General features: G+C 39.9%; 2 protein-coding genes across 9 annotated transcripts in view; both read left to right on the top strand.

Moving 5' to 3' along the window:
• LOC145509797 (uncharacterized) overlaps positions 1-5,713 on the top strand; it is a 291,814-nt gene extending 286,101 nt beyond the window's left edge. The window contains exon 4 of the mRNA XM_081499114.1: positions 3,790-5,713. Coding sequence (XP_081355240.1) covers positions 3,790-3,835 — 46 coding nt within the window. The 3' untranslated portion in view covers positions 3,836-5,713. The remainder of the gene's footprint in view (positions 1-3,789) is intronic.
• Positions 1-27,161, top strand: part of LOC145509796 (uncharacterized) — an 889,905-nt gene that overhangs the window by 57,631 nt on the left and 805,113 nt on the right. For 6 of the 8 annotated variants that reach the window (XR_014056468.1, XR_014056471.1, XR_014056470.1 and 3 more), the window contains exon 1: positions 12,652-12,725. The exons of the other annotated variants lie outside the window; for them this stretch is intronic. The gene's annotated coding sequence lies outside the window, so the exon portion shown is untranslated. Of the gene's footprint in view, positions 1-12,651; positions 12,726-27,161 lie in introns of those variants that run through there. 8 annotated transcript variants of the gene reach the window in all.

Genomic DNA, 27,161 nt, shown 5'->3' on the forward strand with positions numbered 1-27,161 from the left:
GATGATGAAAGAGATTTCTGTAATAGATTTTACTATAATGGGATCAGAATGGCAGGGAAAGTAAAGAAGTAGTTAGAGGTAATAGAGCCCATGGTTCTTACCACCATGCATCTTGTGGTTTTCTGAGAAATTAAAGATGACCTGAGAAGTGGGGTTCAAATAACATATTTTGAAATCAGTAATAGGCCTAGCGATCTTCTCCTATAGACCATGGACTGTGAGAGAATGGTGGTTGGTTCTGGGTGTTGTGTTGAAGCCCAATCTGTGTTTCAAGCTCAGGACCAACCTTCAGCCATTTAGCAATAGTAGCTAACTTTTACTTGTGGTATTCAGTACCTCTTTTACCCCTGGTGGCTCAGATAGTAAACAATCTGCCTGCAATACAGGAGACCTGGCATTTGATCCCTGGGTTGGGAAGATCTTCTGGAGAAAGGAATGGCTACCTACTCCAGTATTGTTGTGTGGAGAATTCCATGGACAGAGAAGCCTGGCGGGCTACAGTCCATAGGGTTGCAAAGGGTCGGACATGACTGAGTGACTAACACTTTCACACTATACCTTTTTAATTGGAGCTTTCCCCAACGTCTTCTTTTTTTATGATTCACTCTGTGCTGAGGGGAAGCAGACACTTCATGAGTGAAAACCAAACCAAATGCTCCACAACTAATTGAGAAACAGCTGAAGTTTCTCTTTTCTTGGCCCTTTCTTTCCCTGATTGATTCCAACTCTTCTTCTCTTCCTTTCTACTGAGGTTCTCCCCATTCTTTGATTCTGATCCATTTATGTAAAACATTTAGGCCTCAGAGCTGAGGAAATAGCTGGGAAAGAAATTTGAAATATGAGGGACAGAGAGGGTTCTAGGATAAGAGGGGTGACGAGGGCTTGATACTCTCCAATTGGATAGTCTTCATAGAAGAGCTGAAATATGAACAGTTTTGCAAAATGAAGTGTCATCACGATTTAAGTAGAGAAAATATAAGGGATTACTAGGAAAATGAATCAGCTGGAGATGGTAGTCCACCTTTGTTTTTTAGAATTAGATTCAGCTGCTAATCAGAAAGATTAGACGTAATAATATTAAACAAAAAAGTTTATGAGGCATTAACATATTGGTATGTTAATGTGACACAGTAAATACTAGTCCAGTGCTTTATGGTCATCAGGAATCCAAGCTCCTATCATTCTTCTCATCTGAGGTCATAGCTTTCATTCACAAAAGTATTACCTCTTGGTCCAAAATGGCTTCTGAAACTCTGGTCATCAAATCTGCTTTGCAGTCTAGAAGCAGGAAAAGAGGCAAAAGGGGAAAGTTTTCTTCCAATCAAGTTGGTTTTAAGCAGTTTTCCTAGAATTTCCATGTAGGACTTCTGCTTGTCTCAATGGCCAGAGCTTAATCCCATGGCCATACTTTGCTGTAAGAGTTTCTATGCAATGTGGTCTTTTAACTGTTTGCATTGCCATCCCAGGTAACTAAGGAAAGAGGAGAGAATGACTCTAGGATAGCAACTTGCATTCTGCTACAAAAATCCTTGAAACCTATGGTTTCTTGTTAGGAGACGAAGTGAAATGAAGTGAAGTCGCTCAGTAGTGTCCGACTCTTTGCAACCCTGTGGACTGTAGCCTACCAGGCTCCTCTGTCCATGGGATTTTCCAAGTAAGAGTACTGGAATGGGTTGCCATTTCCTTCTCCAGGGGATCTTCCTGACCCAGGGATCGAACCCAGGTCTCCTGCATTGCAGGCAGACGCTTTACCATCTGAGCCACTAGGGAAATGATAGTTATTAGAAGCTTTATAGAGTTTTAAGGAAAATGGTTATTCTTATTTTCAATTTAGGAATTGGTAAGGAAGAGTCTTAATAAGAATATTGGCCTTGAGTGTAATGAACTGCATATAAGAAGATGGAAACTGTCATTTCTTAGAAGGGGTTGTGAGTAAAGTAGGGAAGAATGTAAAGATATTTTAAAGTATTGGGGGTTTAGATATGACAAAAATGGTCAAACAGATTTTACAAAGGGATGAGTTGCCCACAATAAAAGATATGAATTTATTTATAATAACTGAAAAATTTGTGGTAGGTTTCAAATGTATACTTATGGTACTGGACTTGGGAGGTATTTTCAGGGTGGGAAGAAAACCTGAAATAAAGTCAACAGTGAGTAATATTTAGAAATAAAACCGGTGCATTTTAGTGTTGAGGTTGACCATCTGGTTGAGAGGCAAGTCATATAAAGTAAATGAGTAAAGGGGAACTCTTGTAACACAACAGGGGATTTTGGAAATTGTAGGAAATAATCTAAAGGGGCAGCTACCGCTTGACTGCAACCAGTTATTGCCGTCAAAGAAATCAGGCTTACGTCTTCTACTTTTTCAAGAGAAGATAGAAATCCAGATTTTTATATAACCTTTCAGATTATAAATAATGGTGCAGGCCAAACAAATATGTCTGAAGGCTGGGTTTGCCAATGGATCAGTTTTGCAACTTTTGATCTAGTTCAACATCTTTATTTTACTGAGACTGGGAGAGATCTAATAACTTGCCCTCATCAATAATAGACCCCTGCCTCTTGACTTCCCATTGTCTTTCTCTTGATAGAGCTAAGGAAGTCACATGGAACTGTTTGGTGGAAAGGAGTAATCAGGGGAATTAGGCATTTCACATAGGCTTACAGTTAACTCTAAAAGTGCCTAGCATAGTGCTTAACAATCAGGGGCATCTATCAATGTTAGCTCAATTTCTATGTGAATTGTTCAAATCATGAAAGTTAATGAATAAAATAGAGGAAAAGGAAAAAGAAGCAGAGAAGTAATTATCACACCTTGGGGAGCCCCCGTAATTAACCATGAAAACAAGATAATGAATTAGCAAAGATGGCATCTAAGGAGCAGTCAGGAGCAGCCAAGATTTCTTTGTGAATCTCTTGCCTTTACCTTACTTCTAATTACAGCTTTAGGCTGTAAATGTTTTAATTTGAGGGTAATTTCCGGCCCTTTAATAAATTTCTTTCCAATTACACTGTCACCTTAAACTTATAGGCTCATAAGAAAGTGTGGTCTTGAGAGAATATTTCTTCTCCCCTTAGTTGAAATTAGATAGATTGATTAATTTTGGCTTAAATTTCTTAAAATGTGCAGTTGTATCTTGAGATTATCCCACCATTAGTGGTTAAGTATCTCTGAAATAAGTAATTATTGTCACTAAAAGACAAATTTATCAGAAGAAATGTCCTTTGAAAAATTCCCTTTTTAGTATAAATATGTCCTTATGTGTCACCATAATTTGCTGGATTATCTCAATGCTATAGATCACAGGGAAATAACTTTTGAAGTGACCAATTCTATTTTAGGCTTTAATATGCATAGTAAAATACATTTTATGACTCTTTTTAAAGTTCTTAGGAGAGAATCCCTGAAAACTAGAATTTTTGATTTGCTGCTCATGTTAGAATCTTAACTATTGAATACAATGGAAAGACCTTGGGGATCTGGTAGATTCCATAGGCAATTTATTTCAGAACTAACTGCTTTTGCAGTAGATTTTGCTTATAGTAGCAAAGGCCTATATTTATAATTTGTTCTCCTGGTGATTATCTCAACAGAACTGAATTACCTACAAGGTCAGTGGTGCTGGACTAAGCTTAAAGACTGGCAACTTTTTCGTATTTGATTGGATTTATCATTACAATGCCCCAGCTTAACAGTGCTGGAATGTAGTCACTAAAAAGAGAAAAATGTCTGTTAATCATCTGATGTTTAACCATGACTTTATGCTTTTTTTCTTTTCTTTTTAGTTCCAAGACACATATAAAATGCCTACAGATCTCAACAAGAAAATGAGATTCTTCTCTGCTATCAGCTAAAGCTGCTGTGACCATAAAACTAAAAAATTACATTTTTGTCTCCTTGCCTATAAAGAATGCCCACCAGAGCAGGTCCAATATCTTATCTCTCTATCCAGACAGTGCTTGTTGCTAAATATACAGAGCCTGATTTTACAGTCTTCACTCAACTCTGGCTTTTACAATTTTCAGTGGGCTATGGTGGGGGAAAATTCTTATGAAAGGTTTATAAATGATGTGCAAATGGGCTATATTTTTGCAAGTAGCATTGTCACCCTGGATCTTATGAGAGTCTTTTGAGTAGAGTCAACCCAGTACAGGGGCTCTTAGATGGCTCAGCTGTGTGCTCCAAGTCTGTAGGATGGAGGAAAGAAAGCATGACACCATCACTTGGGTGGGAGTTTCTGACAGTGCAGGGGCAAGGATCCTGAAGATCAAAGGCACCCTTAATCACAGAGCTTTGAAAGCTATTTTCTGTTCACTCCAAAGCTCTCAGAGTGGACAGAAAAGAGGCCTTTCCCATCTCTGCTGCATCCTAGGAAATGAGATACAGCAAGACAGATTCCAGGTTCTCAATTTGGGGGGTGGGGAATGTCACATAGCCCTTTGAGAAGCAGACAAAAGTTATGAATATTTTCACTAGAAAAATATCCATAAAGAGACATACATAGAATTTTGAAAAATTATGGTTTTATTTTTAAAAATACATTGTTCCAGGGTCGTTGGCTCCAGGTTATCAGTTCCTGGAACTCTGAGGATGATTGTGGGGAAACTTACCTTGGACATCTATGTAATTGTGTTATCCAGCTAGACTCACCTAATCTTACATTCAGGGTTATGTTAACAGTAATAACCGGGGCTGTGTGTCTTTTGTGTCTGTCTACCCACTCAGGAGCTCTGTCTCCTACAAATTTCTTTTCCCTCCCCAAAGCAGTTATATCTGGAAGTCCTTGAGATGTTTCAGTTGTGATCATGATCAAGGCCAGACAGTGGTCATGTGACATCCTCTGGTCCTGATGCCTTTGCTAATACTCTCTGTTGGAAAGCTCTTACTCCCCGCATCACTGTCTCCCCTGTCCAGCACTGAGACCCCACCTGCACATCACTGCCACTTCTGCTGGGGCCATGGTGTTCTGCTTCTGCTAAGGCATTGGAGCTTTTCAGGGGCTAAGCATGCTCTATCTTCTCCAGATTCCTAATGATTCCAGTTCCTGTGTCAGGGAGAATGCGTTTCTCTCTTTTGTGTAATTATTGTTCTAATCAGATTGTTTCTATTGAGTGAAGGGTGAAGGGAAAAACCAAGTGACCTAGCATGTACACAGGATCCTCAGTTGTCTGCCTTGATTGAAGTGTGTCTCTAGCTCAGTGGTGTTTGCCTCCAGTTCAGTGGTGTTTGCCTGACTCACTCTCCCTTTGGGAGCTTCTCGTGTAAACCCCCATTCCAGGGGTCCGTTCCCCACTTTATCAGGAGTGCTCAGAATTGCTGCCTAGGAAGGAATGAACCCAGCATAGATTTAAACTAGAAAATTTAAGAACTTTACTATTTAAGAATAATGTAGATAATGGTGTGATGTTTGGAGATTAGGTATATTTTTAGGAGATATTTTGGAGAGCTCTTCCAGATCTCTGTGTGCCCCTCTAGAGACAAAATCTTTGTAATTCTACTCTATCCTACATCAAAGCTAGTTCAGTATTGTGAAAAATTGCATTGACAAAATTCCAGGCTTTTCCTGGAAACATGTGCCTTTATTGTAAATAACTCCATACAGTACCTGTAATAAGTTAGAATCAGAATGATCTTTCTGTCATGATTCTATTTTTCAGACAACTCATTTACCTTAAACTCCACAGGAATCAATAAAACATGATTCTGAAATAATACTGAATTTTAAAATTTAGCATGCGGCATACGGAAAAAAACGCCTCACCATTTTTCTCGCTGTCATTTGAAGGTAAAGGTGTCGATTCATCAAACTTTGGAAACACATTTTGAAAATGCCGATATCGCCATCAGTTACAGATTTGTCATAGTTAATGCTGACACCTCCTGCTGCCCCAACGTATTCTCCGTGCCCATCACGAGTCCTCTCTTTGACAAGCTGCGCTGTGCTGTGTGTTCACCCTCCTCAGGGTGGAGTTCTCTCTGGTGTTCTGTGTGCCCTCACCTTCAACCTCCTATCGAGTCCCTTGGCTTTTCTCTACCAAACAGGAAATTTTCCAAAATAGTCTTCATCCATTTGTCTTATGAGCTTTCTTTTCCTCACTCCATGTCAATTGCATTTCCTCTCATAAACTCTATGATTGAAGACATGTTTTAAAATACTGAAACATTTTGAGGGAATCCTATGATAGCATAGAAATATATGGGGTTAACTGGGATGTGAAAATGAAATGGAACTTTGTCTTTTCTGCAATTGATACAATTTCCTCATGAGGCTTCTCTCTTAGGTTTCTCAGTGAGGTGGGGTGGGGGACTGGTAGGAAAGAATGCTGAAGCTGCAAAATAATTCTCTGACTCCTTAATCATCTCTCTTGCCTGGCATTCTCTTTCAGGTAAATGCTTGGTTTTCAGCTTTTCTCTTGCTCTGTATCTTCTGAGATGGCATCTTGCCTTATGTAGGAGGAGGGCCTTAATGCCTTCTTGTGCTGTCAGGGTAGAGAGGCTCATTTTCTGCCAGGCATCCGCTACATTTCCTCTGTTCTGATCAGTCTGGAGAGCACTGAGGTGCATCTGACCCCTGGCTGCTAAGCTGCTGCTAAGTCGCTTCAGTCGTGTCCGACTCTGTGCGACCCCATAGACGGCAGCCCATCAGGCTCCGCTGTCCCTGGGATTCTCCAGGCAAGAATACTGGAGTGGGTTGCCATTTCCTTCTCCAGTGCATGAAAGGGAAAAGTGAAAGTGAAGTCGCTCAGTCGTGTCCGACTCTCAGCGACCCCATGGACTGTAGCCTACCAGGCTCCTCCGTCCATGGGATTTTCCAGGCAAGAGTACTGGAGTGGGGTGCCATTGCCTTCTCCTGACCCCTGGACTCTTGGAAATGTGTGTTATCACCACTGAAGTCTGTGACTCTGGCCCTTTTCTAGGCAGTTCTTTTAGTGCCTCTGCATCTCTGCCTGCTCCCTATCAGACATGCAGGCCTCCACAAGTCCCTGAAGCCATGCAAAGACAGTGGAAAACCAAGAGCAGAACCTCAGGCTCATCTGCCACACCCTCTCCATTAGCCAGTGTGCTCCTGTGCACTCTGGATGTGGCACTGAGTCACATGTCAGGCTACTCCTAGAAGTGGGCAGGTTTTCTTGGGCCATCCCTGAGGATGCCAACTGCTGCCTGGATGTCCTTGTGTTCTCCCCACCTCACCACCACTACTGTCCTTTAGGATTTTTACCTGGACCTGGAAGTAGGACATTTGTGCCTACCTGCCTCATTGTCCTTAACTCTCTCTCCTCTGCCATAGAGGTTTTTCATTTATGTCCTCTTCCAGTCTGAAGGCATTTTCTTTGGGGTCATGATGGCAGAGAGATCATATTTCAAAGTGATGATGAATGGAAGGAGAGAAATAGAAAACACATCATTTAAAAATTTTCAGAATAGCATCTCTGAAAAGAAAATTATATACTGGTAAACTAGTGTTTCTGCAAACCACACATCATTCTGAAGAAAAATGGGATCATATGAATGATGATAAATAACATTCTTCTGCTTCTCATCTTTCCCTCTTATTTGGGGACTCTAGCCCCACTCAAAATCTTCTGCATTAATTTCTATGCTTCTTTCTCACATGTTTCTCTGTGTAGTGCAAATGTATGATGAGTCCTCCTCCATGGCCTCTGCTCTCTGGGAAGCCCTGCTTATCCCTTCCATGGGTGTCCAACATTGATGATGGAGCTGATGCTGATTAGCCAAGGATGCTGTTACGAGTCATCTGTAAACAGAGTGTCTTTCGCTGCTCTAATGCTTAGTGCAGGGTCATTGGGGAAACTGACTGCTGTGGCTGTGCTGCTGCTGCTGCCAGTGGGGAAGACCATGCCTCTTGGTTGCTTCCTGCCCTGCTCTGGCGGCACTCAGAGTGGAGAACCCTCCCCACGCAGGGCCATGACGAAGCGGTCTCTGTCCTCCTGGTGTACTAGTACTTAAAGTCTTGGGGAATTATGAGGATAAAAAGCTCATTTAGTATTCACTTGCCAGTCAGTTCTATGCACAGAAAATCTAACTGTATTGCTCCTCTCTTTTGGTGACTGGGATGTTGCTATTGGGTCAAGCCTGATATAATTTCCTCTTTCAGAATATTTTTGTTTGTTTGGTCTTTGGAAACTTCTTCAATTTCTCATGCAAATAGATAATCTGTAGGCTCTTCTGTTTTCCAAATACTGTATCACAGTGGTTATAAAATTTATGCTTAATCTGAGGCTTCTACCTCCACACATAATTTGAATAAATTAAAGATTTACATGTCTCTGTTTAAATCAATAAATATAAAAAGCATTCCCTTATAAATCTTTTGGTCTTTTATTTTCTGGTTTGCCACATGGTTTCAAAAAATTAAAGAAACCCTTAAAATATTTGAATCCTGTCCCCATTACTCCCATTTCATGATAACGGAAATAACTGATAAAACAATCTCTGTGTGTGAGATTTTCTTTTAGGTAAAGACTTGTCTTTCAGATTTTTCTTCTCCTTGGGCTCTTTCTAAAGGTAGTATCTTATACTGCATGTCCTTTGTTATGTTGGTTTGTATGACTTTCAAAAAATCTTTTGCTTTCAAATTGGAGAAAAGTAAATTAAATGTAGTGAGATGGAATGAAATGACCCTCCCCCAACTAAAATCATAAATAATCTATTGGAAGATTGCACATCTATCCTGGTTGACTCAGACAGAGCCATTCTCAGCTAATGTGTGGGCTCCTGGTGGTAAAAGCAGGAACAAGTAGGAGTCAATGTTTCTTTAGCAAATAATGTCAGTTATTTCTCAAGGTTCTCAAGAAGTAACTTTAAAAGCATCTAATATGAGAACCATGTTTCCTTCATGTGAGAATAGTGGACTGAGCCTCCCTGGGATAACTAATTAATTGATTAATAATGAATTAATTCCTGCTGTGATGAGATGTGCTTGCCCTTAGTCAGGGAGGAACTTAGCACCAGGCTTCTGTGGAAATAAATGAAGACCAACCAAATGGGAACAAGCAAAGGCTATTTATTCAGAGCTTATGGAAGTCAGCTACCATCTCTTCCATTCTGGCAGAAATTCAAAGGTAGGCAGAGGAGTGGGAAAACTTTACAGTGATAAAAAAGAAAGCTTCAAATATTCCCAGTATCCCCTGAATTGAGACTGTTGGCCTGGGGAAGCTTGGGTGGGCTGACTAGAAGCAGGGCAGCCTATGTGATTGGTTTGGGTTGCATGTTTGGCTTTTTGTGGTTGGTACCAAGTTGGAAGGGGGACAAAAATTAAGGGATACATCAGTTATTAATCAAATTGTGGCAATTTGGGCTAATTGTTGCAGGAGTTGTTGTTTGGTTTCTTGGATTGGTGGCTGGAGCTGGTGATCTGACCTGCAAGTCTGGCTTCCAGGGCTGGTTACTGTAGACCACATGTTGGTGGTTGCTGCAGATGGTGGGTCATAGTTCTCTTTTTGTATCTGAGCTGCTCATGATATGTTTTTATATTCAACCTCTCATTTCACTTCTGGAGAGCCAACCAAAATCAAGCTCTATACTGTTTTTCTTCATACAATTACAGCTCCGAATTCATCCATCCTTTTGAAGTCTGCAGGAGCTATTGGTAAGATAAAAACGTCATGAACTTCAGCTGATAAAGAAACCATAAGAATTTACAGAAACCAATTGGAATAGAGGGTTAGCCTTGCTTAAATGGTTGAGGGAGGGGCTCTTTGGAGGAGGGAGGTGGAACGCTGTCCAAGAGACAGAGGCTTCCAGATAGGCTGAGGGGAGATGACATGGGAGAGTTGGGGTGATGAGAGAATTAGTCAGAAGGGAGTATCTATGTGTGGCAACCGCCCAAGGCCTAAATTCTCACCTCTTGGATTTTCCTTCAGTTTCTCTGAGGAAATGGGCTAGAAATAGAGCCCCAGTTCCCAGTCTTCTTTCTCTGGTTTGCTTTGAGATGCTTGTCTGATTCCTCAGTGAAAGAAGCACTTATACCTCTCATCAGTGTGGCTTCAGTTGGGGAGGATGCATGGCGGTGCTGGAGGTGGGCACATTCCACATCAGCTGGCTGGGCCTTGGATGAGAAAGGCTGAGTGCTCCCCTCAGCCTTCTAGGCAATGAAGACTATTAGCTGGAAAGGCTCATAGGCAATCAGGCACCTCCCTTGAGTAGGGGCAGCAAAGCCACTTTCCCTGGTCTTTTTTTTTTTTTTTTAATTTTATTGAAGTATTGTAGATTTACAATGTTGTGTTAATGTCTTCTGTACAGCCAAGTGACCCAGTTACACATAATATATATTCTTTTTCATATTCTTTTCCATTATGGTTTGTCACAGAATATTGAATATACTTCCCTATGCTACACAGTATAGTTTTGTTGTGTATCCATTCTATGTATAGTAGTTCATCCTTGCTAATCCCAAATGCCCAATCTTCCATTCCCTTACCCAGCCTTCCCCTTGGCAACAAGTCTGTTCTTTATATCTATGAGTTTGTTTTGGTTTTGTAGATAAATTCATTTGTGTAATATTTTAGATTCCATTCCACATATAAGTGATATCATAAGATATTTGTCTTTCTTTGATTTCTTTCTCTAGGTCAATTCATGTTGCTACAAAAGGCATTATTTCCTTCTTTTTTATAGCTGATCAATATTCAATCACATATATGTGCTATATCTTTTTTATCTATTCATCTGTTGGTGGACATTTAGGTTGTTTCCATGTATAGGCTATTGTAAACAGTGTTGCTATGAACATAGGAGTACATGTATCTTTTTGAATTATAGTTTTGTTTGGGTGTATGCCCAGGAATAGAATTTTTGGATCATATGGCAACTCTATTTTTAGTTTTGTCAGGAACCTCCGTAGTCTTCTCCATAGTGGCTGCACCAGTTTATAACTCACCAGTAGTACTTTGCCAACGTCTATCTAGTCAAAGCTACTGTTTTTCCTGTAGTCATGTATGGATGTGAGACTTGGGCTATAAAGGAAGTTGAGCACCAAACAATTGATGCTTTTGAACTGTGGTGTTGGAGAAGACTCTTGAGAGTCCCTTGGACTTGCAAGGAGATCCAACCAGTCCAACCTAAAGGAAATCAGTCCTGAATATTCACTGGAAAGACTGATGCTGAAGCTGAAACTACAATACTTTGGCCACCTGATGTGAAGAACTGACTCATTGGAAAAGACCCTGATGCTGAGAAAGATTGAAGGCGGGAGGAGAAGGGGATGACAGAGGATGAGATGGTTGGATGGCATCACTGACTCAATGGACATGGGCTTGAGCAAGCTCCGGGAATTGATGACGGACAGGGAAGCCTGGTGTGTTGCAGTCCATGGGGTCTCAAAGAGTTGGACACGACTGAGCTACTGAACTGAAATGAACAGTGTAAGAGTGTTCTATTTTCTCCACACCCTCTCCACATTTGTTATTTGTAGACTTTTTAAAGCCATTCTGACTGGTGTGAAGTGATACCTCATTGTAGTTATGATTTGCATTTCTCTGACAATTAGTGTTCTTGAACATCTTGTCATGAGTCTTTTGGCTATCTGTATTTCTTCTTTGGGTAGATGTCTATTTAGGTCTTCTGACCATTTTTCAAGTGGGTTGTTTGGGTTTTTGTTATTGTTGTTGAGTTGTATGAGCTGCTTGTATATTTTGGAAATTAAGCTCTTGTCGGTGGCATCGTTTGCAAATATTTTCTCCTATTCCATACGTTTTTTAATTTTGTTTATGGTTTCCTTTGCTGTGCAAAAGCTTGTAAGTTTGACTAGGTCCCATTTGCTTATTTTTGCTTTTATTTCTATTGCCTTGCACCTTCCCTGATCTTATTCTCAGGCTCCTTGGCAAAGAAGGGGTAAGCCCAGAACCGCTTGGGCAATTTTAAATACCACTGTCCCCTCACACCAAACATACAAACAGAATGAAATTGAAGCTAAACTAAAGATAAAACTTCCCTAAATTATAACTCACCCCTTATTTGAGTACATATTACCCAAATACATAAACAATGTCTCTACTCTGGCTTTGATATAGGAGTTGAAACAAAACTGAGCCAGATTTGTTTACTTTTGATGGGTAGGTTTTCTTTACCAGATATTATTTTTACCAATTAAAAAAAGAGAAACTTTTTTTAAAGAAAGTGGTCATAATATCCAAGGCACCAAACGTATCATAAATAGATTTTTTAGAATGATCTTTTTCATGGTGAAAAACATTCAGATTTGATTTACTTAATCAAAAGAAGATTTCTGAGGATTAGTTAAACTTAAATCATTTAGGGTAGGGTACACTGAATTATAAAAATAAAACAGTTCTTGAGATATTTGAAGATTTGTGTTTATACTTTTAATTCTACCCAAATACAGTTAAAAATTTATTTAGTCCTTCCATGATGTGAGTATGGATTTTATTAAGTCATACTGTTTTCTGACTCAAGTAGTTTTGATTCTAGATTAAATCAAGTTTAATTTAGATGATGCTACTGAAAGTTAGGGCAGTCCTGTTTGAATAGTTTTTCACAAAGCGAACTGTTCCACCCATCTGTCTGTATGGATTGCATATTTGGGAGTGACAAGCTTACCAGAACACCACACAAATAACTGGAGACTCGGATGTAATAATCTGTGGTCGGAGCAGAACTTAGAACTCTGAAGAATTTCAAAGGGGAGGAGAGGACAAAACCTCAGACTAAGTGACTTGGGTGGCCGGTCCCACAGAAAAAGGCAAGTGTCCTCTTATTCAGCTATCCTCTGTGTGTGATGTCAAGACAATATAAGCAGTATAGTTGAGATGTAGTGCTGAGCCACGAAAGGATTAGTGTAGAGCTCTTTAAATTCTACCTCCTTTTAAGATAGCACTAGATTCAGAGTCTGGGACAAGACCAAACACACGGGGGAACACAGTGATCCCAGTTTCAAAGACTAAGGGGGTGTCAGAGCATGAGGCCAAGTAGACGCCAGAGAAGATGGGAGAACCTGGGGCAAGCACTATGAAGATTGATTGGGAAGTTTGGCTCAGAGAAACTAACTGCCAAAAATAATGGTAAATGCTAGTCAAAGTTTCTTTAAGGAGAGGTTGGGGTAATGTTTTGAGCACAATGTTCTGGTGCCTTTAGAAATTCATTGTTATTATTTGAGTCACATCCCCTCAGTTATTTGAGGGGATGCATGTGTCCCCTCTTCTCTTATTAATACCTTTCCTTACCATGCTTTGGCACATGACTTTTCTTGTATTTTCTAGACCTGTTCTATATGCTGCTTATTGGTCACATGGATGAGAGCTTGTGGCTTATTAAATTACCAAATAATGCAGGTACTTGCTTGTATATAGCCAGTCAGTGAGCATCTCAAAATGACTCTGAATTCTTGTGATTGCTGGATAAGAAGGACAAAGGATACACTGTTCTCCCTTTTGTCCAGTGCCACCAGGATAACTTTCTGATGATTTCAAAATTTTAATATCCTCACCCCAACACTTCATCTCCCTCACTTTCTACCCTCACTTCCAAACATTGATGACATAGGTCTAAGAGGCTGGTTAATCTTTATCTTCAACTTTTTCCCCATCTATCTCCTGTTCCATTAATACCCAGTCACTTACTGTGTCTGTTCAATTTGCCCTTTGCCATATTCCGACTGATGCGAAGAGCCAACTCATTGGAAAAAGACCCTGATGCTTGGAAAGTTTGAGGGCAGGAAGAGAAGGGGGCAACAGAGAATGAGATTGTTGGATGGCATCACCGATTCAATGGACATGAGTTTGAGCAAACTCTGGGAGATAGTGAAGGACAGGGAAGCCTTACATGCTGCAGTCCATGGGATTGCAAAGAGTTGGACATGACTTAGTGACTGAACAGTAATATTCCAACTGACTGTAGTCTGGTAACTGTCATGTTGAACTTAGATTTTTTCAGTTATCTCCTAGTAGGTCCTGCTGCTGGCAGTCTCTCTCCTCCTGAAAGTCTCTCTCCTCCTGAAACCAATTATATTAGGATGGCTTCCTCCTTAAGGTCCACAGTTCTTACTGGTTCAGGCACTTCTGCCTTATGTGCTAGATGTCTCACCAATGAATCCCACCTCCTGACTTGTGTTGTCTCCCTTCTCCCTTCATCCTGACCCCTGTACTTGGGTAAAGCCTTTTCCTGACCCCACTTCACATGGCCTGAGATGGTCTCTCCTCTGCTCTGCCATTCTAATTCTGCCTTTAGGCCAAGCCCAACTCAACACTCATATTCACTGGTAAGTTTTTCCAGGTGAACTCTAGTCCACATTTCCTCTTTCTATCAGTTTCCTATTTCATTGTACATAACCTGCATTGCCACAGAGCTTCATCAATTTGAAAAAAATACTTTCATAGGCAGTCTATGCTACCATGTAGTATAGTCTCTAACGTTAGTACCTATTAAGCCAATTTTCTTAGCTGTGGTTAAGTTTTTCTTTTTTAAATATGAATTTTATTTTAACTGGAGGGACTTCTCTCCCTATATTTTGGGTTGAGACTAGTAGTTAGTGCAGCATGTACAGATTAGACTTTTATTTAATGTTTCAATGAATATGTATTTCTTCAATTGGAGACAAATTCAGTTGGTGACAGAAATGAGAATAGAAGTTTTATGTAAGGATAGGAATAAATTGAGCCTAATGATTATACTTGTATCAAATTACTGAACTTGAGAAAAAAAAAATAAACTGTATTGAATCAACAGCGACACCATCTATCAAGTATCTACTATGTCATAGACTAGAAAATGATTCAGTTGGATTATTTTTTTGTTTTGTTTTCAGAACATCTAACAAATAATGGTTTTCTATTTATGAGAAATAATTATGAACTTTTTGATTTATTCAGTCATATATTTGTAAAAATATGTTTATTGGTTCAGGTAAGAAAATACTGAAAAATGTTTCATTCAAGAAAGGGTTTCTTTTAATAATACATTAACTCAGAAACATAGGAAACCATTTTACCGTCTTTTAAAAATAGCCTTGTGGAAATCAAAAAGCTGTTTGAGTGAGGTCTATATTTTAATATTTCTTTAAAAATTATGTTAGACTCTTCCATGTTGCAAGGAATAAAACATTATTAGCAATCTTGTTCAGTGGGTGTTTCTGGGAGATACAGAAGTAAATGAGGCAAGGAACTGTTTCCACTACTACAGGTAGGCCCTGAGGAGACCCAGGAGCTGTGCAGGACACCGCAGCTACAGACACCCTCTCCAGTGTCAGGGTGCCTTTGCAACTCTGTCTCTGCCAGTCACTACTGATGATCTCTCTGCTCTCTTCTTTACCTTATGGATTCAGATTATGAATTCTGCTGTCTTGTTATCTCTGTTGCCTCTGGAATCTCTGTATTCCTCCACTGTTATCCATCCATATATCCACTGACTCCTTCAAGTTATGTCTGAATTTCCTTAAAAAAAAAAAAAAAACTAACAGACCCTGTATTTTATCACCCACTTCATGAGTCAAGGCTATTTACAGCCTGCTAGAGTTTGGACACCAAACCTTGGTCCAATTAGCTATGGTCAGAGTTTGAGGAGTCGTGTTGTTCAAAGCAGGCTGTTACCAGGACTTGTCTGATTGATAATTTTATCCTAGGCTAGAGTTGGCTCTACAGGACCAAGGCCTTTGTTTCATCAGAGTCTCAGAATAGCTAGATGTGGGAATGCTGCAGCTTCATGCTGAGAAACTCATAAGACTAATCTAAAAGCTGGAATATTGATATATTTATTGAAAATGAGAAATCAGGTTATCATGCAGATCAGATTATTGTGACTGCCTGGCCAATTTGTTTCTTCTCCTTGTAGGCAGAGCTAAACCACAGGCAAGTTAGCTAGACAACTGGCCAGAGTTAGCAAGGTATAAATTTGTCTAAACAGTTTTGAATATCCACATGTGACTCTTCCCAAAATCAGCCAAATGGAAATTGGTTCTACTTCTGATTCAATAGGTTACTACTTAGTAGAGATTTATTGACTATGAAAGTTCTCGATTATACCTTTTGGTGAAAATAAAGATCAGTCCTTGTCAGTAACAATCTATTTCTATGAGTTCTTTTCCAAAATAAAAAACCACGTTTCATTTTCGACTGAGAGATAGAGCCCAAAACTCTGAGAGCTCATGGTTCCTCAAAGTACAAAGACAGAAAGCGTTTGCCTCTGAATTTTCTCTGTCTTTCTCTTATTCTGGGGGTAAAAGCATCCTTTGTCCTTCCATCCTAGGTGTTATAGCTTTACATATGTTAATGAATTGAAGTGAAATGTAAGTCATTCAGTTTTGTCCAACTGTTTGCGACCCCATGGACTATACAGTCCATGGAATTCTCCAGGCCAGAATACTGGAGTGGGTAGCCATTCCCTTCTCCAGGGGATCTTCCCAACCCAGGAATCAAACCCAGGTCTCCCGCATAGCAGGCAGATTCTTTACTAGCTGAGCCACCAGGGAAGCCCACATATGTTCATACCTAATCCAAATTGAATGAGGCCCTCTATGAACCTGTTCTGGGATGGTAGACAGTACACTCAAAATCAATCTCTCACTGAAATGCTTCAGACATTGATTTATTAGAACTATTAATTTAATGTTAACAGTCTAATTCCAGATGTTCATGTAAGATTTTGATTCTCTTACTGTATCTTAAATTAATCATATGTTTAAAGCCTAGGAACCTTCGAACATTTGAAGAGGATTTTGCATATTTCTGATCTGATCACTTACCTGTTGCTTCAGTATTCATGTGGTACTACGGGAAATTGTTCAAATATGTGGCCCTCTGTTGATTTCAAAGCCTAATTCTTTGACAGCCAGACTATTTCCTAGTTCTTCACAAGCCCCCTTATCTGTTTTTTTCTGATAAACTCATCAGCAGCTTGAGGCCCGTCAGTTCAGTTCAGTTCAGTTGCTCAGTCGTGTCCGACTCTTTGCAACCCCATGAACCACAGCACACCAGGCCTCCCTGTCCATCACCAACTCCCAGAGTCCACCCAAACCCATGTCCATTGAGTCAGTGATGCCATCCAACCATCTCATCCTCTGTTGTCCCCTTCTCCTCCTGCCCTCAATCTTTCCCAGCATTAGGGTCTCTTCCAATGAGTCAGCTTTTTCCATCAGGTGACCAAAGTATTGGAGTTTCAGCTTCAACATCGGTCCTTCCAATGAACACCCAGGACTGATCTCCTTTAGGATGGACTGGTTGGATCTCCTTGCAGTCCAAGGGACTCTCAAGAGTCTTCTCCAACACCACAGTTCAAAAGCATCAATTCTTCGGTGCTCAGCCTTCTTCACAGTCCAACTCTCACATCCATACATGACTACTGGAAAAACCATAGCCTTGACTAGACAGACCTTTGTTGGCAAAGTAATGTCTTTGGTTTTTAATATGCTGTCTAGGTTGGTCATAACGTTCCTTCCAAGGAGTAAGTGCCTTTTAATTTCATGGCTGCAATCACCATCTGAATTGATTTTGGAGCCCAGAAAAATAAAGTCAGCCACTGTTTCCACTGTTTGCCCATCTATCTGCCATGAAGTGATGGGACCAGATGCCATGATCTTAGTTTTCTGAATGTTGAGCTTTAAGCCAACTTTTTCACTCTCTTTCCCTTTCATGAAGAGGCTCTTTAGTTCTTCTTCACTTTCTGCCATAAGGGTGGTGTCATCTGTATATCTGAGGTTATTGATATTTCTCCCGGCAATCTTGATTCCAGCTTGTGCTTCCTCCAGCCCAGCATTTCTCATGATGTACTCTGCATATAAGTTAAATAAGCAGGGTGACAATATACAGCCTTCACATACTCCTTTTCCTATTTGGAAACAGTCTGTTGTTCCATGTCCAGTTCTAACTGTTGCTTCCTGATCTGCATACAGGTTTCTCAATAGGCAGGTCAGGTGGTCTGGTATTCCTATCTCTTTCAGAATTTTCCACAGTTTATTGCGATCCACACAGTCAAAGGCTTTGGCATAGTTGATAAGGCAGAAATAGATGGAACTCTCTTGCTTTTTCGATGATTCATCGGATGTTGGCAATTTTCTCTGGTTCCTCTGCCCTTTCTAAAACCAGCTTGAACATCTGGAAATTCACAGTTCACGTATTGCTGAAGCCTCCTTGGAGAATTTTGAGCATTACTTTACTAGCATGTGAGAGGAGTGCAATTGTGCGGTAGTTTGAGCATTCTTTGCCATTGCCTTTCTTTGGGATTGGAATGAAAACTGATCATTTCCAGTCCTGTGGCCACTGCTGAGTTTTCCATATTTGCTGGTGTATTGAGTGTAGCACTTTCACAGCATCAAATTTCAGGATTTGAAATAGCTCAACTGGAATTCCATCACCTCCACTAGCTTTGTTCGTAGCGATGCTTCCTAAGGCCCACTTGACTTCACATTCCAGGATGTCTGGCTCTAGGTGAGTGATCACACCATCGTGATTATCTGGGTCGTGAAGATCTCTTTGTACAGTTCTTCTGTGTATTCTTGCCACCTTTTCTTAATATCTTTTGCTTCTGTTAGGTCCCTACGATTTCTGTCCTTTATTGAGCCCATCTTTGCATAAAATATTTCCTTGGTGTCTCTAATTTTCTTGAAGAGATCTCTAGTCTTTCCCATTCTATTGTTTTCCTCTATTTCTTTGCATTGATTGCTGAGGAAGGCTTTCTTATCTCTCCTTGCTATTCTTTGGAACTCTGCATTCAGATGCTTTTATCTTTCCTTTGCTCCTTTGCTTTTTGCTTCCCTTCTTTTCACAGCTAATTGTAAGGCCTCTCAGACAGCCATTTTGCTTTTTTGCATTTCTTTTTCTTGGGGATGATCTTGATTCCTGTCTCCTGTACAATGTCACGAACCTCCGTCCATAGTGCATCAGGTACTCTGTCTATCAGATCTAGTCCCTTAAATCTATTTCTCACTTCCACTATATAGTCATAAGGGATTTGATTTAGGTCATACCTGAATGGTATTAGGTCTGGGTGGGTTCTTAATGCCAAGACCTTGTTCCTGACATACATCTGGTACTTGGTTGAGGTTCATTGAATGTGAGAATTCTCTGTTGCCAATGTATCCTGGTGATTTCTGTAACTGCCTATAGATGCAGATTGAGAATAGATTTAAGGAGTTAGTGAATTTAGCAGAGGAGATAGCTTAAATACTTTAATGTGTAGAGCGAACACTACCACAGAAAGAAACACATCTTCCTTTTCTGTTAAGAATGTGATTTCAATATTGATTCAATTTCATATTTGAAAGTAAATTGACAGAATATCTGCCTACATTACAGGGAAATGTCATAACATATTGCTTAAGTATTCAGAGTTTAACACTTCGTTAAAAAGTATGAAATGATCATCAGGCCAGCTAATGCCAGGCTCTATTTATTGTGATTGAGGCAGAAAACAGATAAGACTTCTTTGGACATGTTTGCTCTTTGTGTGTGGCAATGGTTTATCCTAATCTGTGACTGTCCTTAATTTCTACAGGATGATTATGGTCTTTGCTTCTTGTAAGAGAGCTGTGTTTTGACATTTTTCAATGACTTCAAATGCATGTATATGAAAATATGTATTATATATTTATATAATGTGTGTATATATATTTTTTTCTTCTGTGTAGCCATCAAAGTGTAAGCAATTACTCTCTCTTTTTAAGAACCATTATCTACTATTAGCTGCAGTACGAAGTGTGCTCTTATATATTATCTGGTGTACTAATTAAATTGAATGGGTTAGTGAAAACCTATTCACAGTGTTGGAACTAATGACCCTGTGCATTAGTAGTGATAGAGAAGGCACATTCGAAGACAAATGTCTTGTTTTAATTGCACTATTGTACCATTTGAATAAAGAGAGTGGCATTTCTTTCCAGTTGTCTGTAAGTAAAGTCTATCATTATATGAATGGCAAAGTATCCTCTATGTCTCCAGACTAACTAATGTTTAGTAAATATTTTTCCTTTGTTGATTATATCCATTCAGGGACTGTAAAATCATTGCAGCTAATGTAATTCTAAATGGGTATTGATACCAGTTATGGTTATTATACTGTTGAAAAATCAGGCAATATGGGAGCCTTTGAATTACATTAGAAGAGATAGTGTATATGTACTTTTTAAAATCTAGCAGTACCAGTTAACAACTGAAATCTGTATTCAAGACCTCAGGACAAAATGGACATAAAAATAAATAAAATCATTTAGTAATGTGAGCTTCATAAGTAATGTTTGCTTTGTTAATAGCTATGTCTCCAGCACCTAAAAGAATGCCTGTTACATAGTACATTATCAATAAATATTTGTTGAGTATAGAAATCATATAGAGCATCCTATGATCCTTCTTCTCACGAATAGTTAAGGTTTATTTATGTCTCAGTCCATTTGGTCTTCCAAGACAGAAATACCAAAGACTGAGTGTCTTTAATAACAAAAGTTCATTTCACACAGTTCTGTAGGCTGGAAGTCCAAGATCAAGATGCCAGTAGATTTGGTGTCCAATGAGAGATTGCTTCCTGTCTCATAGATGGCTATCCTTTTGCTGTAATCTTACATGGCAGAAAGGGTAAGCAGAGGGAGCTCACTGGGACGAAGGGTCTCCTTTGTAAGGCACTAATCCCATTCATGGCTTCCCTGGTGGCTCAGTGGTAAAGACTCTGCCTGCCAATGCAGGAGATGCAGGTTTGATCCCTGGGTCAGGAAGATCCTCTGGAGAAGGAAATGGTAACCCACTCCAGTATTCTTGTTTGGGCAATCGCATGGATGGAGGAGCCTGGCGGGCTATAATCCATGGGGTCCCCAAAGAGTTAGACATGACTTAGGGACAAAACAACAAAAATCCCATTCACAAGGGCTTTGCCCTAATCAACTCCTGTCCCTGAAGACCCTATCTCCAAATACCATCCCATTGTGGAAGAGGTTTCAATTTATGTATATTGGGAGGACACAATATTCATTTTATGGCAATTTCCAAACTACTTACTGTCTTAGCTTATTAGGATTGAACTTGAAGTATACATTAAAAATGCTGAGTGCCTCTCCTCAAATATTAAATAGTAATAAGTTCCCTGTTAAAGACTTGAGAAACTAGCTTCTAAGAAGTGAGGAAGTTTGGCTGCAGTAGTATGGCTATGAAACAACATAGCTGTCCTCTGGTTTCTTACTTTTAGATCTGACCTCTGTGTGAAACATCCCCACTCACTGCTGAAGGAGATAACAATGTCAGGACTCCATCTGTGTAAAAAATAGAATCAGAATATAACATCTTTCTGTAGGTAACCGATAAGTTTAATAAAGCTAAGCTAGGTTTGTATTGGAGAAATGTTTTACAGTCAAGAAACTGAGGTAATTTACTTGCAGTAAGCAGTACAGTGTTAGAAACCATGAAAAGACATTATATGCCAATATTTAACTAGCTCTCATGGAATCATTTAATGATTATTATGACAACCTAATGTTAAAAACACTAGGTCTGATGAAGACAAATTAAATTATCTGATATTTTTGAGGCTCTAGATACTTTAAAATTCCATTGCAGTGACAAATGACTACAAGTCTCTATAGGTGTCAACGATGTTGATATGGCATGTGGATTGCCTGTATCTCTGACATAGAGGGAAAAGAAAGAGCCCCAGGCTAAAAGCACTATCTGTTCCTGGGCTCTACCATACTATTGACACAAGGCAAGGAGCAATAGGGCCAACAGGAATACCTGGTGGTTCTTAAATCTTCTGCTCCAATGTGGCGAGTTTTACTTCTGCTGGCCAAAGCAGAGGTCAGGCTCAACTCCAGTGGATCAACGAGGTATATTTATTCCCATAAAAGGTACTAAAAGTCACATGATAATGCACGATGATGTTGATGTAGGATTCCTCTTGTGGAAAGGAGGAATAAGTAATTAGAAACAGGCCACATTGTACAGCTCCATCTGTATTAGCTTCCCAGAGTATCCATAACAAAGGAGCACAATCTGGGGGCTTAACACAACAGAAATTTATTCTCTCCCAGTTCTGGAGGCTGTAAATCAGAAATCAAAGCCTTAACAGGGCCATGATCCTCTGAGACTCAGGGTAGAATCCTTCCTTGCCTCTCCTGGCTTCTGATGGTAGCTGTTCAGCCTTGGCATCCCTTGGATTGCAGCTTCACCACTCTAGTTTCTAACTGTTGTCATGTGGTATTCTCCCTGTGTGTCTTTCTGTTCATGTGGCATCTTCCCCTTTTTTATATGGACACCGGTTACAGTGGATTAGGGGTCCATTGTACTCATCTTAACTTGATTCTGCCTGCAAAGAATCTGTTTCCAAATAAGGTCACATTCACAGATACCAGGTTTAGGACTTTAACATATCTTTTGGAGGCAAACAATTCAACCAATACACTGCCCTAAGCTTATTTCCCACCTTGGATTTTTTTTTTTTTTTAATTTTTGGCTGCACTGGGACTTCATTGTGGTGCACAGCCTCAGCAGTTGCTGTGTGTGGACTCTTTAGTTGTGGCACATGGGTTTCTCTAGTTGCAGCACGTGGGCTTTGTTGCTCTGTGGCATGTGGGATCTTAGTTCCCAACCAGGGATCAAACATGCATCCCCTGCATTGAAAGATATATTCTCAATGACTGGACCACCAGGGAAATCCCTCACCTCTTATAATGAGGTCCTCTCTCTTCCTCTACCTGTCACCCTCATTCCAAACCATTTACTTTGTTCTAAATCTCTTATTTGTGCTCTATGATTGATGGATATCTTGTTTATGTCTCTTTGCCAGTGTCTCCTATTTCATAATCAAATTGGACAGTGTTGATCCAAGTATAACCACTTAGTTAAATTTATTCCTGTTCTTACATAATCTAATAGAACTAGATTCAAGACAAATCAATGGATTTTAATGTAACAGAATATGAAAAGGGCACTAATATGATTTCAGATTCTTCACTGCAACCAGTCTTTGAGAAGCCACCACTTGTCTACTTTGGGTTATATCAAAAAATAATATTCACAGTGTTCTGGCAAGTCTAGGAAAATGCTTACCAGCCTTTACACAGCATTTGTTAGATTGCAGTGGTTCTGGTCCATTGCTCATCTCCTTTCTCCTTTACCTTCATCTATCCTTCTGTATTGGCTTCATCCTTACCAACTGTTACACAGGTTTATTTCTCTCATGTCAAAACACTAGACACTTTGAAATTCCTGCCTTTTTTCCAGAAGTATTTGCCATCATTGACCACTATTTTCTCTTGTTTCTCATGACATCACACTATCCAGATTTTCTTCCTACTTCTCGGAAAACTTCTTTAACCTCCTTTTTAAACTCCTCCTCGTCTGCTGCTGCTGCTAAGGCGCTTCAGTCTTGTCCGACTCTGTGCGACCCCACAGACGGCAGCCCACCAGGTTCCTCTGTCCCTCCTCGTCTAACTCCCCCTTAAATACTGGTGTTCCTCAGGACTCAATATTGGAATTTGGCTCCTCTGTTTCTGCCCTCTCCTTGGGCAATCAATTATATTTACCCTTTGTTTTCAATAGCTGCCTATATGCTAATGACTCAAATCTCTACTTTCTATCTGATCCTTACCCCTGAGTTTGAGTACTCTTTATGTTAATGATTTTTGCAACTTTTTTCCTAGGCTGTCTCCAAAGCACCTGAAGCTCAGCCTACTCTGAACTCAAGTAAACATCTTACGTTTTAAACACTACCCTCAGTGAATGTCATAGAAATTAGAAGCATTGACTCTGAAACAGTATGGGCAGACCAAATCCTGGCTCCAACACTTACTGGCTGTGTGATTTATAGCAAACTATTTATCTTCTATGTTCCCATTTCTTAATTTGTATAATATGAATATCAGTTGTACATACCTCAAAATTTGTTAATAAGGCTACATGTAGAAGGTTGAGAATGGTGTTAGACAAGTAGAAAATATAAATGAATGTCAACTATTACTTTTTACCCTGATGTACAAACATGAAACCAGAGTGTCCTTAAAATATTCAACTCCCTAACCCCTTCCCATTTATATCCAATCAATCACCAAATATTAATGATTTTTTCTGACTTATGATTTCTAAAACTTACTTATGTGTCGCTATTGCCATTATAACAGTCTTTATCCCATATCTGGATAGACCTCACTCCAGTAATTAATTTTCCTCATCTGTTCCTGGCTCCCTCTTGGCAGTCTCCACAATATAGCCAAATCTGTTACCAACAATTTGATTGTATCACTGTCATTCATAAGACTCAATAATGGCTCCCTCATTAGTGTTAGTAGTGGGGTTGGGCTCTCCCAACATTGGGACAATGAGATGAGAGACACTGGATGCTGAGCTGTCTGCTGCAGTTCTCCTCCAAGGAGAGACTAGAGAAAGCATCAGATTCTACCCACAACGCAGCATGAGGCTCTTAAGATCTGAGGAGGAGGCTCTGTCCTATATTCTTTTTCTTCTGATGATTCTTTCAAGGAAATTCAAAAACTCTGAGCCTGGAATAAGGGGAGTCTAGACAAAACAGGGACTTTCCTGGTGGCTCAGTGGTAAAGAATCCACCTGTCAATGCAGGAGACCCAGGTTGATCCCTAGGTCAGGAAGATCCCCTGGAGGAGTAAGTGACAACCCACTCCAGTTTTCTTGCCTGGAGAGAATCCCATGAACAGAGGAGCCTGGTGGGTTACAGTCCATGGGGTTGCAAAGAGTTGGACACTACTGAGTGACTGAGCCTGCACGCATGCAGAGAGGAACAGAACACTCAGATAATCAGTCAGGTGGGGGAAGATGTGACCTGGGTAAGCAAGAAAATTAAAAGGCTAATTATATTATCTCTTTGCAACATTCTTGCTCAATCATAGGACTTACTAGTGTTACCAGAGCAAAATTTTAATTGACAGACAAATTTCTAATTTTTACTATTTGCTGTTTAAATGTTAGTACTATAAAACCAAAACAAAAAGAAAAAAGATTTTTCAGTTGAGAATTTTACCTACAGCCTTGTGTCCACTCAAGAGAAATGTTTCAGAATGAAATAGACCAGAGTGTTTGGCCTCCTGGCGTGCTTTCCTAACAATTAAATGGGGCTGCCTCCGCCAGCCATTTCAAAGACATTTCCTGTTTGAAGTAGCCTGCCCACTCAGTGTGAGAGGATGTAGCTGATTATCCTCCCATAAACAAGGAAAAGGCCTTCAGGTGGTCTGACTTGGAAGAAAAACCTGGCTGTGGGAGAGAGAGGAAGCTTCAGGGTAAAGAGAAAAAGGCATGAAAGATGCCAGAAAAAGGAAATTTAGTGCATAAAATGAACTGGAAAAGATCCAAACAAGGTGCAGTGGAAAAGTGCTGTTGGCATCCTCATTCTGGGAATGCTGGGCCCCTTCTGTGGTGAAGGAATGAAGCTACTCATCTCGTCAAAACAAGCTAGTCAAGAAAATGTCAGACTTCGAGTACACTAGCAAAGCATTTTATTGTAAATGTTTTGATTGTTTTGTGTAGGGACTAAAGCAGGATGTAAAGTGGAGGAAATCCTGAGATACCAAAGAAAAAATGTGCTGAATGTCGCTAGACAAGGCAGAGAGAATTTATTTAAGACCACTGCAATAGGATGGAAAAGGAAATGGCAGCCCACTCCAGTATTCTTGCCTGGAGAGTCCCATGGACCGAGGAGCCTGGCAGGCCATGGTCCATGGGGTCGCAGAGAGTTGGACGCGACTGAAGTGGCTAAGCAGGCACACACACAATAGGGTAGACAGATTGAACTCAGGTTTCCTGGAAAGAAAGGCAGGAATATTTTAAGTGCTGAGATGAACCAGTGGTAATTCCTGGAAGACATCAGGGACGGGGTGGGTCAGTGTGCTTAGGCCACATGTGTTTGCTGATTGGTGCTTATTGAAGTTAAGTTCCTGTACTTCCACAAAGACTGAGCGATAGGCATACTGTCTCCTTGATGATTATGTTTCAAAGGGATGGCTTTCAGGCCCTTGAGAAAGATGATCTTGGGTTGTAATAAGGGCAAGAAGCTTTTAGAAAGATTTATTCAAAGGGACGGAGAAATAATTTATGATAGAAAGTTTTCTAAAGTAAATGCTCTAAGTAAAGGGAGATCAGGGACCTAAAGTCAGGAGGAAGCCTATCTAAAGCTTAGTAAAAATGAGTTAGTTGCTCAATTATGTCCGACTCTTTGCAATCCCATGGACTGTAGCCTGCCAGGCTTCTCTGTCCATTGAATTCTCCAGGAAAGAATACTGGAGTGGGTAGCCATTCCCTTCTCCCTGGGATCTTCCCAATTTAGGGATCAAACCTGGGTCTCCTGAATTGCAGGCAGATTCTTTATCCTCTGAGCCACCACAGAAGCCCTTTTAATCTATCCTTTTAGTAAACCTGAGGGGTATGTTAAGTCCATCTTGGTCAATATGGGCTAGGTTGTCTGATGGAGTGTTTAAAAGGCCAGTGAGACCAAGTAAAGATCTAAATGGTTGCTTTCCCAAACATTGAGTATACTCTGATCATGATCATGAAACCTAACATGATGCTCAAAGCATAGCAGACACTCAAAACATTTTTGTTGAGTGAATAAATGGACACAAAATGAATAAATGATTCAACCACTCCATTCACCACCCCTCTGCCCTGTTAGGAGTTGCTTTGTAAGTTTCGACTCTTGATAGATGGAAAAGACAAGTTAATTATATATATGAAAACCAAAGCTTCATTACTGTGGTTGCTGTTTTTTTTTTTTTTTTGCTAATATTCATGTTATTAAATACACTGGCAAACTGCTTTGAACTTCCTTAATGCAAGGTGCTATTCAGTCATACATTTTAATTGTAAAACCATCTCTTTAACAAAATAGACTATTAATTTTCTTAGAATTTCTCTGAAACTCTCTGTAAAACTCCCCTAGAATTTTTCCTTCTACATTCTATAAATGTTATAGAAATAATACAGTTAAAGAAATTAAAAAATGAAAACCAAAATAAATAAAATAAATAAATGGTTGCTTCTCTAAAAATCAACTCACTAACTTAAATAATACAAGGGAGGCATTTGTTCATGTAACTAAAACTTCTAGGTAAAGTTTGTTTTGATCCTGGGCAGAAAAAGTCGTGTAACCACACAGGACCCTATGCAGCTTTCCCAGGACAGACTCCCCCATGTCCTCTGCTTGCCTCTTGCTTGTAGGAAAACTCCTAAACCTTCTTCAAGTTCCAAAG

This window comes from Giraffa tippelskirchi, chromosome 6 (assembly GCF_054371585.1).
Source record: "Giraffa tippelskirchi isolate mGirTip1 chromosome 6, T2T-mGirTip1v1.2.pri, whole genome shotgun sequence".
NCBI classification, from domain to species: Eukaryota; Metazoa; Chordata; class Mammalia; order Artiodactyla; family Giraffidae; genus Giraffa; species Giraffa tippelskirchi.